Here is a 13,281-nt window from a genome sequence, read left to right as displayed (position 1 = left end):
TCATGGTGTTTATGATGTTTTGGCCTAGAAATCATTTTTTGGGGTGTAGTTGTTATTATGCACCATGTGGGTCGAATTATTGGAGTTTTTGTGATATTATGGGGCGGGTTATACCCACTCCTAATTAGGGGGTGTTATACTTGGTTATTGGGGGTGTTGTCACTGTTTGATAATATGTGCAGGAGTAGTGTAGGGTGGTGTAGGCCGAATGTTGTACATAGTTCTGTTGTGAGACCTCTGTGGAGATCGTAACCTTCCCTACCTTGCTTGTGTAGCTAGTCTGCCAAGAAGAACTCAATGGGGATGGTGTTTTGGTGCCATCGGGTGGCGAAGTCTGAGTACCCATCTGACGGACACTAATTAGGATGAATTTGATGGTTATGAATTTTCCTGACTCATTGCAGGTATTATGGCCCTTAAAAAGCAAAAGAGAGGGGCGGGCACATCCCAACAGCCGACATATGACGAGTCCAGGTTTGAATCGGAATGAGCGGAGGACGATTTTCACGCCAAGGCTGGTAAGAACTTCATTCATGAGTTGCAAATTGACCGGGCAGACCTCTGCGTGGAACAGGAGGAAATATATGAAGAAATTCGAAGGCGAGAAATGAAATTCCTCTTTGATGACCCCGGCCCAGCGCACCGGATGATGGCTAGGGAGTTCTACGCGAACTGCCCAGCACATATATTGCGGGAGGTGACTGTGCGAGGCACAGGGGTAGATGCCTCAATTGAAACTATCTGCCATGTATTGAGGCTACCCCGGTTCACGGGCGATATTGACTACTACCACGATAGACCAGGTGTCACGTGGGAAGTTATGACTGATGTACTTTGTGCTGGTGGGCGACCAACTTGGATCAAGGACCACATCACCCTGAACTCCAACTCTTTCACGCACTTGGCTAAGTATTGGTTGACTGTCATCTGCAGCCAGTTCATGCCCTCCAGCAACACCACAGACGTGAACTTCAACAGAGCCCTATTGACTTGGTGCTTCGTGACGAAGAAGGATTTTGATGCAGCACAGGTAATTGGTGATGAAATGGTCCTGCGAGGACCGCTGCTGTCAAAGGGATTTTACTTCCCTTCCTTGGTGACTGCACTGTGCTTGCGGAGGAGGGTCCCCACTGATCCTGCTGATGGAGCATTGGCACCTGAAGCACCATTCTGAGCTTCACGCATCAGAGTGGGCAGGGGCACACGTACAACAATTGTGATAGATGCTGAGGATGATGACCCGGTTCCTCTTGCACCGTCCAGGAGATCTACTGATAGTGCCGGACCCTCTCGGCATCCCCATACTGGGGCAGGCTTTGCCAGATCTCAGTCTACCAGGCCTATGCTACGTTCTTTGGAGGATGAGGTCGCGGATCTCCGCACCTCAGTGGATGGCCTACACACACGGATGAATGCCATGTCTTAGAGGCAGGCCCGGTCTGAGAACAGGTTCATGGCATGGTTCCGTGCTTTGGGGAGAGCTTGCCATGTAGACCCCAGCACAGTCTCCGACTCTGATTGAGTCTCAGGGAAGTCTTCTTACCCTTCTGCTCTTTACTTTCTTGATATGACATGGGGACATGCCATGATTTTAAGTGTGGGGTGAGAGACTTGCTCTAGTTATATGTGTACTGTACATAGACATTGTGTGTGTTGTAGCATGAAATTGATGTTGCTGTATATAATTGGCTGTAATTATATTAGGAGTCTGACTTGGCCCAACGACGAACACTTGTTGACGGGTCTCTTGAGGGTCCAAGTCGGATATATTTATAAAAAAATAAAAATAAAAAAAAATTAAAGGTAGAGGACTCTTCCTGAGGACGGACCACTGGGACAGTACTCTTGAGGGAAGTAGTCCATGAAGATTTTTTATTTTATTTATTTTTCTTTTTGGGTAGTGTAGTAAGTCCCCCTTGGTTTTTCTTTTGGCCACGGTTCTTTTCCAAGGTTTTTTCTTGAACCGAGTTAGGTAGATTTTTCTTTGGTAGTTAAGACTAAGATGGGTAAAGGCTAGAATGCTACCTCTGATGTACACACCTGCAACCAACTAAAATGAACTTGAGAGTGTGACGTCTAGGCTCAGTTGTGGGCTTGTAAATCTATGCCTTAATTTTGTACATCTTGCTTTGCTTGAACGCTCGTATGAGTGTGTTGATATACTGATCCCGAACGAGTTACATGCTAAGTGTGTGTGAGATTTTACTTGCATTCTATGCGTGCGTGCGATACCTAGAACTTGCCCTGTGTGTTTGCAAAGCGAAATAGAAGTTGTTGGGTTTTAGAGATGATTGAGGCATTTCTTTGTGTAAGCCTACATATAATGGTGAATCTACCTGTCTATATTGCCATAGTTAACCCCTTTGAGCCTGAAGCCTGTTTTCTGATAACCCTATAATGACCTATATCCTTGTGTTTGAATAGCTGATTGTTTGAACCTATACCTCCGAAAAGCACTTGAATCACTAAAGAACATACAAAAGTCAAAGTGTGGGGTGGTAGGGAGTTAGCGAAAAAAATGGGGAATCAGGAATGAATTATTTGAATGGTGCACTGGTACCTTAAAAAAAACTAAAGGAAAGTAGGGGTCACTTGTGAAACAAAAATGTAGAGGAATGATTAGGCTGAGCAGGGAAATTGAGATAAAAGGAAGTGTGTATTAAAAGTGCTTGGGGAGGTTAGTCACTACATCCAAATGTATCCTACATGTCTCTTAGCCTACATTACAACCAAATAAAGACCTCTTGATCTTTGACTAAAACATCTCGATTAGTAGAGTACTACATTAGGGGCAAGCTTATGGTGTGTCTGTTCGGCATGTGAATGTTCTTTGCTGAGAGTGAGTGAATTCATTCTATCTTCAGTTCCTTGTGTTTGAATTTTATGCGTGTGGAACTTCTCTCAGACTTTTGATGTGAGGGAATGTAACTCGGGAAGGAAAAGTAAGTCTTCACCTCTGTTAGAGTACTTAGAGTGAGTGCAAGTGTGTCATGGCAGTAGAGTCTGCATCTGGGGTATGACCGGCACATTGCTTAGGTTGTTCCGTCAAAATGGTGGGTGTGACATATTTGGGGTAAAGCATCAAACGGTTAGGCTTTTAAGTGTGGTTTAGCTTGCTCGAGGACGAGCAAGGGTTTAAGTGTGGGGTGTTGATAATAGGTGAATTTAACTATATTCAGGCCCTAAATAACCGCCTTCTTGCATAGTTTTAATAGTAAAAGTGATAACAAAATGCTCTTATTAGTGCTTTTCATGATTTGCAGGTTATATATGACTAGGGAAGGCTAGGGAGCACTTTTGGAGTCAAAAAAATGAAGAAAGAGAGGTCAACCGTGAAATGTCCCAAGTGAACCACGCAAAAACAGGCTGAAGAATCAGAAAAATAACTCTGTCGCGGTTCCACCGCGACCGCGGTAAAGGATGCTCGCGGACAGAAGGAGATTCAGAGGAGTTGTTTGGCCGCGGTTCCACCGCGACCGCGGCAGGCACGAGAAAAGTGCAGGGACTAAAGTGCAAACACGGGATTTTTAGCCCTAAAACCTATTTTAAACACTAGACTTCGCCCAAGAGAGGCATGTATTGATTTTTAGAGTATTTTGGCAAGAAAAACAATTGTGAGAGATCACCCAAAACATCTTTCTTCTTTTCTTTGATTTTGATTGCTAGTTTATGATGGATCTTATCTTAGTTTGTTTACCCATAGTTATGAGTAGCTAAATCTTTTGTCTAAGGTTTTGATGGAACCTATTGGGGGATGAACTTCTTGTTTATGTGAATACAAATTGCTAGTTTCAATCTTTATTTATTCAACTATGTTCTTGTTGTAGTTAATTGACAGGATCCTCAATTAGCTGTGCCTATTTAGTGTGCATAACTCGGGAGAGAGTGCATATTTAGGTTATTGTTGAATAACACCACTCCTAAAGTATAAGAGGAATCTATAACTGCGGGTTTAAAGGCGGGATTAGGGATAACGAAGCCTTGGGTGCAATCTTAAGTGAACTGTGTTAATTAAAGCTAGCTAGTGTATCTCGGGAGAGTGCAATAGTATATTACTGTGATTACTCGGGAGAGATTTATGGTAAGACGAGCGTTCATGATTGATAGAGAAGTGTTGGTACATTTGTATGAAGCATAAACAGAAGGGATTCCATCAATAGGGGAAATCTTTACCTTAGTTTTATCTCATCATTGTTTACAACCTTAGCGTTTTAGTTTACAGCCTGTTTAATTTACTTGCAATCTTAGTTACTAAAGAAACCATCAACTTGTGATTCAAACAATTGGGAAGCTGGTTCTGAAGAGTTTAGTGGGTCTAAAGATTGTGATTGATAGGTTAACTCTCTGTGGGATTCGACTCCGGACTTGTAAACCGGATTATATTTGCAACGATCGCATTGTCCTTTTTATAAGGCATAGTTGGGCGTGACCACCCTGTCAAGTCATCTAAAAGTTAATTGCACGTAATGGTTCGTAAAAAGAGTGAAATGGCCATGAGCATTAAATTTAGTTGCATATACGCCCATTATCGACAAGGACCACAAGGCAGGGTTGTAGTCACTTTTGCAACTTTAATTACTTATCAGATATTCTCTTATTTCTAAATCAAACGAAGAGAATATTTCACTCTTGTTTTTATATTCTTTATGTTTCTCTAGCTAACTGTTGGACACTTATAGCATGTTTGGCCAAGTTTCTTTTTGGCCAAAAGTATTTTTTTTCTTTGCCAAAAGTATTTTTGGCCAAAATTGAGGTGTTTGGCCAAGCTTTTGGAATAAAAAAAAGTGCTTTTGAGGAGAAGCAGAAACAGTTTTGGAGAAGCAGAAAAAAGTAGTTCCTCTCCAAAAGCACTTTTTTGAGAAGCACTTTTGAGAAAAATACACTTAGAAACAGTTTTTAAAGCTTGGCCAAATACTAATTGCTGCTCAGAAGTGCTTTTCAAATTAATTAGCCAATTACAAACTGCTTCTCACCAAAAGTACTTTTGAGAAAAGCACTTTTGAAAAAAAACACTTCTCAAAATAAGCTGATTTTTGCAGCTTGGCCAAATGGGCTATTAGACTGCTTACATTATCAAAACTCCCGTTTGATCATAGAGTTTGCCAAGTTTTTTTCAAAAATAGTTGACAAAATATGTTTGTTTATAGATTTATCCATGTTTTGACAAATTTTGAAAAGAAAATTCTCAAATCCGAAACAGCTCTAGACCTATTTTTGGCCCAAAATATCACTGTTGGATTTTTTAAACAATTTTAAAAATTAACCCAAATTTTTGTATTTTATAAAAAGACCCACCATCTAATATGACCCAACTAATTGCTATCATTTTTTTTGGAGTGATGGATCTTGTAATATTATAGTAATTGTGTTATTAGCACTTGATATTAAAATATCAGGTTATGGCTAGTATATTATGTAGACTATGGTTTGTGACAATAATAATGAATGGCATCGATGAACGTTCTGCATATACAAGATTAACAAGTTTGTTTGTTTGGTATTGTTGGGTATTTTTGATAATTTTTAGAACTTATGAGTATAAGTCACACTTCATATTTTTTTCAAAAAAAAAAGTGAAATATGTTTTGAAAAATTATGTCCAAACAGATTTTCATCTCCAAACCAAACTTTATCCAAATCAGATTTTTTAAAACAAATTTAGAAACTATGGTCAAACGCTAGCAGAAATTTCTAAGTTATTTTTCTTTTGTCTCATAAAGAAGTATATACACACTCATACAAGTAATGATCCTATTATTTCAGGGAAAATGCATAAGTACCCCCCAGACCTATACTCGTATTTTCAACTATATATTTTTTCTTTGTGGGAATCCTATTACCCCCTAAACTTATTTTAAATGGAATTATTTGCATCCTTAACGCTGGCGTGGCAGAGTGTGTGTATTTCACTCTCCCAAAGGAGAGTGAGAAGCAAAAAAATGATTTTCAGATTATTTTTTTATTCTTTTTTATCATTTTTTCTTGCTTTTTTTTCCTTTTCCTTTTTCTTATTATTTTTTCTTTACTTTTTTTTCGTTTCTTCTCTAATTCCGGCGGATATTTATTCACCGGTGACTTTGTCTAACCGTTTTTCTTCCATTTTTTCTTTTCACACACAAATTAAACACTCAAAAAGATCTATTCATAAGCAAAGCAAAATACATTCCGATTTGGGGGGGGGGGGGTGGAGAATCCATCATCGAAAAACCTTCCCACGCCGGAAAAAAATGATGTATTGAAATTTTAACTGGAAAAAGTTTTCTCAGCTTATATTCGTTTTATTTCTTTTGCTCTTCTTCCCACACATAAATTACACTTTCAAGAAAAATTATATATATAAAAAAACAAAACACACTTAGATAGGGGTAAAAATTTGTTGGCGGAAAAAAAAATCGCCGGAAAAAATGGTGTTTGTGAAATTCCGACGACCACCATTTTATGCCACCGATGACCAAAACAAAAAGAAAGAGAATGAAATAACCAAAAAAAAATGAGAATAATAAGAAATAAAAAAAAGGATAAAAAAAAAGAAGAAAGAATAAAAAAAAGTACTAAAAATATATGTGGGGGCGCGTGTAGCTCACCACTTGCTAATAGTTTGGTTGTCAGTGTTAAGAGTGCAAATAATTCCATTTAAAATAAGTTTAGGGGGGGTAATAGGATTCCCGCAAAGAAAAAGTGTGTAGTTGGAAATCCGAGTATAGGTCAGGGGTACTTATGCATTTTCTTAATAGCCAACAAACAGAAATGTGTGAACTATTGCATGGCCATGAGTTGCTCTTAGTAAAATATGCTATTGGTCTAGATTTTGCAATAATCCACTATCTGATGTGGAAATTTAACATTGGCAGTAAGAGATGAAAATTGCACTGGATTAGATTTTCTTTAGCATAATGTATCTAAAAATATCTAGTCATGTTTAATGGTGCTGAACTTTGCCAAATGGACATGAACCAAGTTAAAAAATGTATTACACCAATGAAAAAGCAGACAATGATATTCTAAGATAAGGACTTTTGTCCTTCAGAGTCATTTAAATACTGCTGGTGCAGGGCATATGAAACTCAAGCCACAAAACAAACATTCTTTCTGTGTAGTAGCTGCATTCAAGAGTTTCTCATCTTCCTTCTACAATGGCAGCTGCTACAATGGCTCTCTCTTCCTCTTCATTTGCCGGAAAGGCAGTAAAACTCTCACCATCTTCCTCTGAAATCATTGGAAATGGGAAAGTTACTATGAGGAAGACTGTTACCAAGGCTAAGCCTGTCTCCTCTGGCAGCCCATGGTATGGTCCTGACCGTGTCAAGTACTTGGGGCCATTCTCTGGTGAGTCTCCAAGCTACTTGACTGGTGAGTTCCCTGGTGACTATGGATGGGACACTGCTGGACTTTCAGCCGATCCAGAAACTTTTGCCAAGAATCGTGAGTTGGAGGTGATCCATTGCAGATGGGCCATGCTTGGAGCTCTTGGTTGTGTCTTCCCCGAGCTCTTGGCCCGTAACGGTGTTAAGTTCGGTGAAGCTGTATGGTTTAAGGCTGGATCCCAGATTTTCAGTGAGGGTGGACTTGACTACTTGGGCAACCCAAGTTTGGTTCACGCACAAAGTATCTTAGCCATTTGGGCTTGCCAAGTTGTGTTGATGGGAGCTGTTGAGGGTTACCGTGTTGCTGGTGGGCCTCTTGGTGAGGTTGTTGACCCACTCTACCCCGGTGGTAGCTTTGACCCATTGGGTCTTGCTGATGACCCAGAGGCTTTTGCTGAGCTCAAGGTGAAAGAAATCAAGAATGGTAGACTTGCTATGTTCTCCATGTTTGGATTCTTCGTTCAAGCTATCGTCACTGGAAAAGGTCCATTGGAGAACCTTGCCGACCATCTTGCAGACCCAGTAAACAACAACGCATGGGCCTATGCCACAAACTTTGTCCCCGGAAAGTGAAGTTCTTAAAATATAATGTGTTCTATTAGTTGATTGTTTGATGAACTTGTAAAGCTATTGTGAATTACAGGAAATTATATATGAATTTGTTTTGTCTCTAGTAATTGTGTTTTTCTCAGTTACATTTTCCTTTCATAAATCAAATACAATTTAAAAGGAGGAAAATGACTCCCAAGTTGCTAATGCAGAAGTCTTGGAACAAAGATAACAGCAGCACTGGTTTCCTAGTCAATACAAATGATTTCTGGAAAGTCATTGCAAAGAGAACAGTTCCAAATTTCTTATAAGCAGAATTATCGACTCCCCAAATCTAGGTCAAATAGCACGGGCTAGCAAGTTTTAGGATTTGTAATTGAAAAATAGTCAGCATTTGTAAAGTCATTAAAAAATAACCACTATTTTGCTGTAACATGAAAAGTTCTAGCATAATATGATGGAGATTGGAGCACCTGTGTTTGGAATATTTTCCAGATTTTGAACAGTATTTTTGTTCAAATTTATCTTTTACATGAAAAATGGCTAAATTTTGATTACTTTTGAAACTGTGATTTTTTTTCCAATTAATACATGTAAATCTGGCTGTTATTGATTTTTTCTCCAAATCTAAAGATACCTTACCTATAATTGACTCCCGAAATAAAATAAAATAAAATAAAATAAAATGGGCCGATTAGAATGAATGATTGGGCCTTTATTCAAAATTAAGGGTGAAGTGCACCAATAGCCACGTTTAAACATGCTACTTAATATATATCCACAATATATAATATATTTAAAGATTAGTCAATTTATCCAAACTTCAGGATCAAGTATCCTAAATTTTTTCATCCTCACATGCTAAATTTGAATTAGGACTTAGTGTCATGGATTTTGAACTGCTAATTTAAAATTCATGACATAAAATTTGAATTTTTGAACATAATTTTAAAATTGTAGGACACGATGTCTAGAAGTTTGAAGTTTGGTGTTTGAAACTTCAGGATGTACCTTAAATTTTGAGCAAATTGGCTAATTTTTAAATACAACGTAAACTATGGATATATTTTAAATAACATTCTTAAAAATAGTTACATCATGTCATTTCTACCTAGGGGTGTTCATACAAATCCGAAAATCCGAACGAAACCGAAAACCAAACCAAATCGACCAAAAAAATCGATACGTTTTGGTTTAGTTTGGTTTTGGTTTTGAAATTTAAAAATCGATCAAATTTGATTTGGTTTTGGTTTTAATTAAAAAAAAAAATCGAACCAACTATAGGAGTAGCTATTTTTAAATTTATTATTACACCTATATATATTTATACTTTTATACAAAGTTTTAAAAAATTTATACTAAATATTAATCGTTTGCACTTTTAGTACAGTTCTTTACCTTTACATTCTAGTTTAGTTGGTAGTTTTCTTTTGTTAAGTGTAAGAGTCTATTTCATGTTAAAAATAATATATTTTTAATTGAGTCCTTAAATTATTCATCATTATTTGATTCAATTATCATTAATATATCTTGGTAAATAATAGATTTCTCAAAGGGCAATTGATTTGATAGTGTTACGTTGAAAATGTGGTCGCCGAAATGTGTGTTTGGTAGTGTATGTCTTATATTTTAAAAAAACCCGATAAATAACCAAAAAAATCGAAAAACCGACATAAACCGAATCGAGAAAAACCGACTTAATTGATTTGGTTTGGTTCTAATATTTGAAAAATCGACTCACTTAATTTGATTCTTTTCGCGGAAAACGATCCAAACCTAACCACAATGATCCAAACCTAACCACAAAGGCCCCACGAATAAAATGTAGCTTTAAAGAAAAAATTATCATATTCCCGGTAACAGAACCAATTTGTTTAATAAAAAATGTGATTCTTTAGTCAAAGCTAAAAACAAATAGAAATTTGGGCTACTAATAATCAGTAGACGAAAAAGAAATAATGGACTTTTTAAGAATGACAAATAAGGGCGACCCAGCTACCTTTGGCAATACAGATTGCGAAATTCTTATTTTTCCGGAGATTTCAGAATTCACAGGTGCAAATTTGACAATCTGATGGATTTTCTCCTCAATTTCGATTGATTAAACTGTATTTTAGGATCTCTATCTTTAGCTGAGGGGCAGAGCTGTTTGTAATGGAGAAGGAAGACTTTTGCATCCCTACCATGGCATCATCAAATATTGCAATTCTATTAACTATTGGTGTCATCGCCGTAGTTGTGATACGAATTATTTATGTTATTTATTGGAGCAGCAAGCCGCTTCATTCCAAATCACCACGATTCCTCAGTACTCTTGTTGTTCTTGGTTCAGGTCTCATTTTAATTTTTAAGTCTGACAATCCTTTTCCTGTTTTACTGCCTTTTGTTTATACTCATTCTAATTTTTTTTTAGTTCAATTATAATGTAGGTGGTCACACAGCAGAAATGCTAAATTTATTATATGTCCTTCAAAAAGAGAGGTTTAAGCCGAGATATTATATTGCTGCTGCTACGGATAATATGAGTCTCCAAAAAGCCAAAATGTTTGAGGATTCCTTAGTTGGTAAGGTATAGTACATCAATTTAATCTTTTTGACACCCCTTTGCCAGAAAATTACACTGTGTAGTTAGGCAATTTTTTTAATTTATGTATTTATACTATATGTTGAATCCCTTTGTCCTTTTGGTTTGTTTACTTCTTTTTTTGACAACACCACTTAGTGAAAATCATGACTCAACCATTGATTCCATGTACAATCAGATCTCTCTATAACAACATCTCTATATAACAACAATTCACTATAAAAGCTAAGTTTTTCTTGGAACCTATGTTTTATATTATGCTATAATATAAAAATACAACAACAACAAACCCAAGTATAATCCCACAATAGCAGTATAATATATGTCCTTTATAGTAGCACTTCACTATAGCAGCAAAAAAAATATCGGAACGAACGAGGCTGTTATAGAGAGATTTGATTGTATATGTGCTGGAAACATTTAGCTATAAGTTGTCTGCATACATCTATGTACCTTGCTTTTTTGCCTCTGAGCTAAACCATACTCTGTATGTTTGTTAGGATCATCAATCTTAGGTCTAGAGGAGTGTTCATTTTCTTATAGTTATTTAGAGTATTCCACATACATATGCAACACCGCGGAACTGTGCTCTTCTCCCTTAACTGATCATGATTTTCTATTCCGTATATTGTCTCTATTAATAGGGTTACCTATGATTCTAGGAAGCGCTTGAGGAAGTAGGGGGAGCTGAATTCTTGCAGATATATCGAAGTCGAGAGGTTGGTCAATCGTATATAACCTCAGTCGGAACCACATTGGTTGCAATTGCACATGCATTGTGGTTAATGATCAAGATCAGACCCCAAGTGGTATCAGACAAACCTCTCATATTACCTTTCGCTCCCATCCTTGCTCCCCCTTAAAACCGAAATTATCAGTCTTCAGATATTTTTCCTTATTATATCAGTCTTCTGATTTATCTGTGTGGTACTTTGTCTCAGATTCTGTGCAATGGCCCAGGAACGTGTGTCCCACTATGTGTAATTGCCTTCCTTTTTAAGGTTTGTGTATTGGATTTGGAGGATAAACTTTCGTCTTTAATTTATTTGTATAGTTAAATTGTATGCTAGAGTACTGATTACATGCATCATATCTGTTAAAGTCCCGATTAAGAAAAATTTGGATATACTACCATGATCTGAAAGTAATGTCCATTCCTGTATTTTGAATTGTACAGGACGAGAGCAAGCAGGCTATAGAGTTGGACCGTTTTGTCTTTTCCTTGACAGTCCATAATTATTTGCCTTGGCGTATCATGGCATGACGTTATTCAGAACTCTTATCCTCTAAATTTGCCCTGTTAAATAAATAATAAATGTAAAAAAGGGAGGAAGAAACAGTCAATGGATCAAAAAGAAAGCACTCGACTACTCACAGTGATATCAAACTTGCATACATTTTGAGTTTGTTACCAATCTTTCCCTGTTATTCTTTTGTCAATAAGGATCAGAATTGGATTGGTGCTGCCATATCTTCTCTTAATTTCAAGGTGATATTTGAGGTGCTAATTGAAACTTTGCTAGCTTCAGGTTTTGGGTATTAAGTGGTCCTCAATATTCTACGTGGAGAGCATTGCAAGAGTCAGGAAGCTGTCTTTGAGTGGTTTGCTTCTTTACAAGCTACGCATGGCTGATCAGTTATTTGTGCAATGGCCACAACTAAAAAAGAAATATCCTCGAGCTCATTATGTGGGTTGTCTTATGTAGTTGATCAATTTCTGATCTATTATAGCGAGGTAGTACTCGAGCTCTGTTGATGCTGTTTGAGGAATTCTATGAGTGGATGTAAAGGCTCTTCTTTTTGAAAGAGAACATCATTGCTATCTTCTTGAGGCAAGGAAAGAAATTAATGATCATTTCAAAGTTATTGACACTATTATCGTTGTTGTTGTTGTTCGTTTCAGATCATATAGCTAGCTTTTAATGCGTGCGAAGATTCCTGAGAGAACTAACAAATACAAATGTATTTGCATTACAGTACTCAAAGCTCATAGCTAGTTTTTGTTTTTAGGTCAAACAGCTAGCTTGTTAATGCTTGTGAAGTTTGCGGAGAGAACTAACAAGTTGTATCAATGAATACTCTGTAGTATGTGGTTTTTGATTAACTGGGGTTTTGTGATATTCAGATGTATTTGCTTCACGAGTTTCCGAAGTGCTAGATAATGGTAAGCCTTAATTCTTTTTCATATGGATTTACTCGATGCTCATATCCATTTACATTTCCAACATTGGTTCTGATTACTTTGTTTTGTCGTCGAACTCATTCTATTTGTTGTATTAGGTACTTATACGCTGTTATGCGGTATCCTTGGGGTGTTCGCTTTGGTGAAGGGCTATAATGCTTCAACCATTTATTGGATGGTAACATTCTTGGCCACCATCCATGAAGCATTTATCATCTAAAAGTCTATTATTCAATTTCATTTGCAGCCAAGACCACCAAGGGATGACGGGATGGTTGGAATCCCTCCACCCTTTCCCAGAGGTTTCAGGTTCGAACCTTGGAAGTAGAGAACCTCTTGGTAAGAAGTGTTTTCCCCCTTACTGGGGCTACTCGACAGGAATCCAAATTAGTCGTGCCAGTGTTTTCCCCATACCGGGTGCCAGAAGGGGGAAAAAAAGGATTAGAAGTACATTCTCAGGTAATGAATCATGTGATTTGAGTTGGTCTTTTTCCAGATTGTGCTGGTATTGATTTAAATTTACTTGAAACTGGAAAGTCAAGATGTTCCATATCTATAATTGTCCTCAAAGAATTTTCACTCGTCTCATTTTACCCTTAAAC

General features: G+C 37.3%; 2 protein-coding genes across 3 annotated transcripts; both read left to right on the top strand.

Moving 5' to 3' along the window:
- Positions 1 to 7,051: 7,051 nt before the first annotated feature.
- On the top strand, positions 7,052 to 8,037 carry LOC104231603 (chlorophyll a-b binding protein 50, chloroplastic-like). The gene has a single exon (XM_009784619.2). The coding sequence runs from the start codon at positions 7,134 to 7,136 to the stop codon at positions 7,935 to 7,937; it is 804 nt and encodes a 267-aa protein (XP_009782921.1). The 5' UTR covers positions 7,052 to 7,133; the 3' UTR covers positions 7,938 to 8,037.
- A 1,737-nt stretch (positions 8,038 to 9,774) lies between these two features.
- On the top strand, positions 9,775 to 12,635 carry LOC104231602 (uncharacterized). 2 transcript variants are annotated; one of them, XM_009784617.2, is made up of 6 exons: positions 9,775 to 9,816; positions 9,886 to 10,245; positions 10,343 to 10,482; positions 11,160 to 11,306; positions 11,439 to 11,498; positions 12,027 to 12,635. In XM_009784617.2, the coding sequence occupies exons 2-6, from the start codon at positions 10,068 to 10,070 to the stop codon at positions 12,201 to 12,203; spliced, it is 702 nt and encodes a 233-aa protein (XP_009782919.1). In that variant the 5' UTR covers positions 9,775 to 9,816; positions 9,886 to 10,067; the 3' UTR covers positions 12,204 to 12,635. The 2 variants fall into 2 exon arrangements, with proteins under 2 accessions (XP_009782919.1, XP_009782920.1); XM_009784618.2 differs by having other exon boundaries at positions 11,675 to 12,635.
- The last annotated feature ends 646 nt before the right edge of the window (positions 12,636 to 13,281 follow it).

Source organism: Nicotiana sylvestris, chromosome 9, assembly GCF_000393655.2.
Source record: "Nicotiana sylvestris chromosome 9, ASM39365v2, whole genome shotgun sequence".
Classification (NCBI taxonomy): Eukaryota; Viridiplantae; Streptophyta; class Magnoliopsida; order Solanales; family Solanaceae; genus Nicotiana; species Nicotiana sylvestris.
This window is presented reverse-complemented; position numbering and strand designations above follow the sequence as displayed.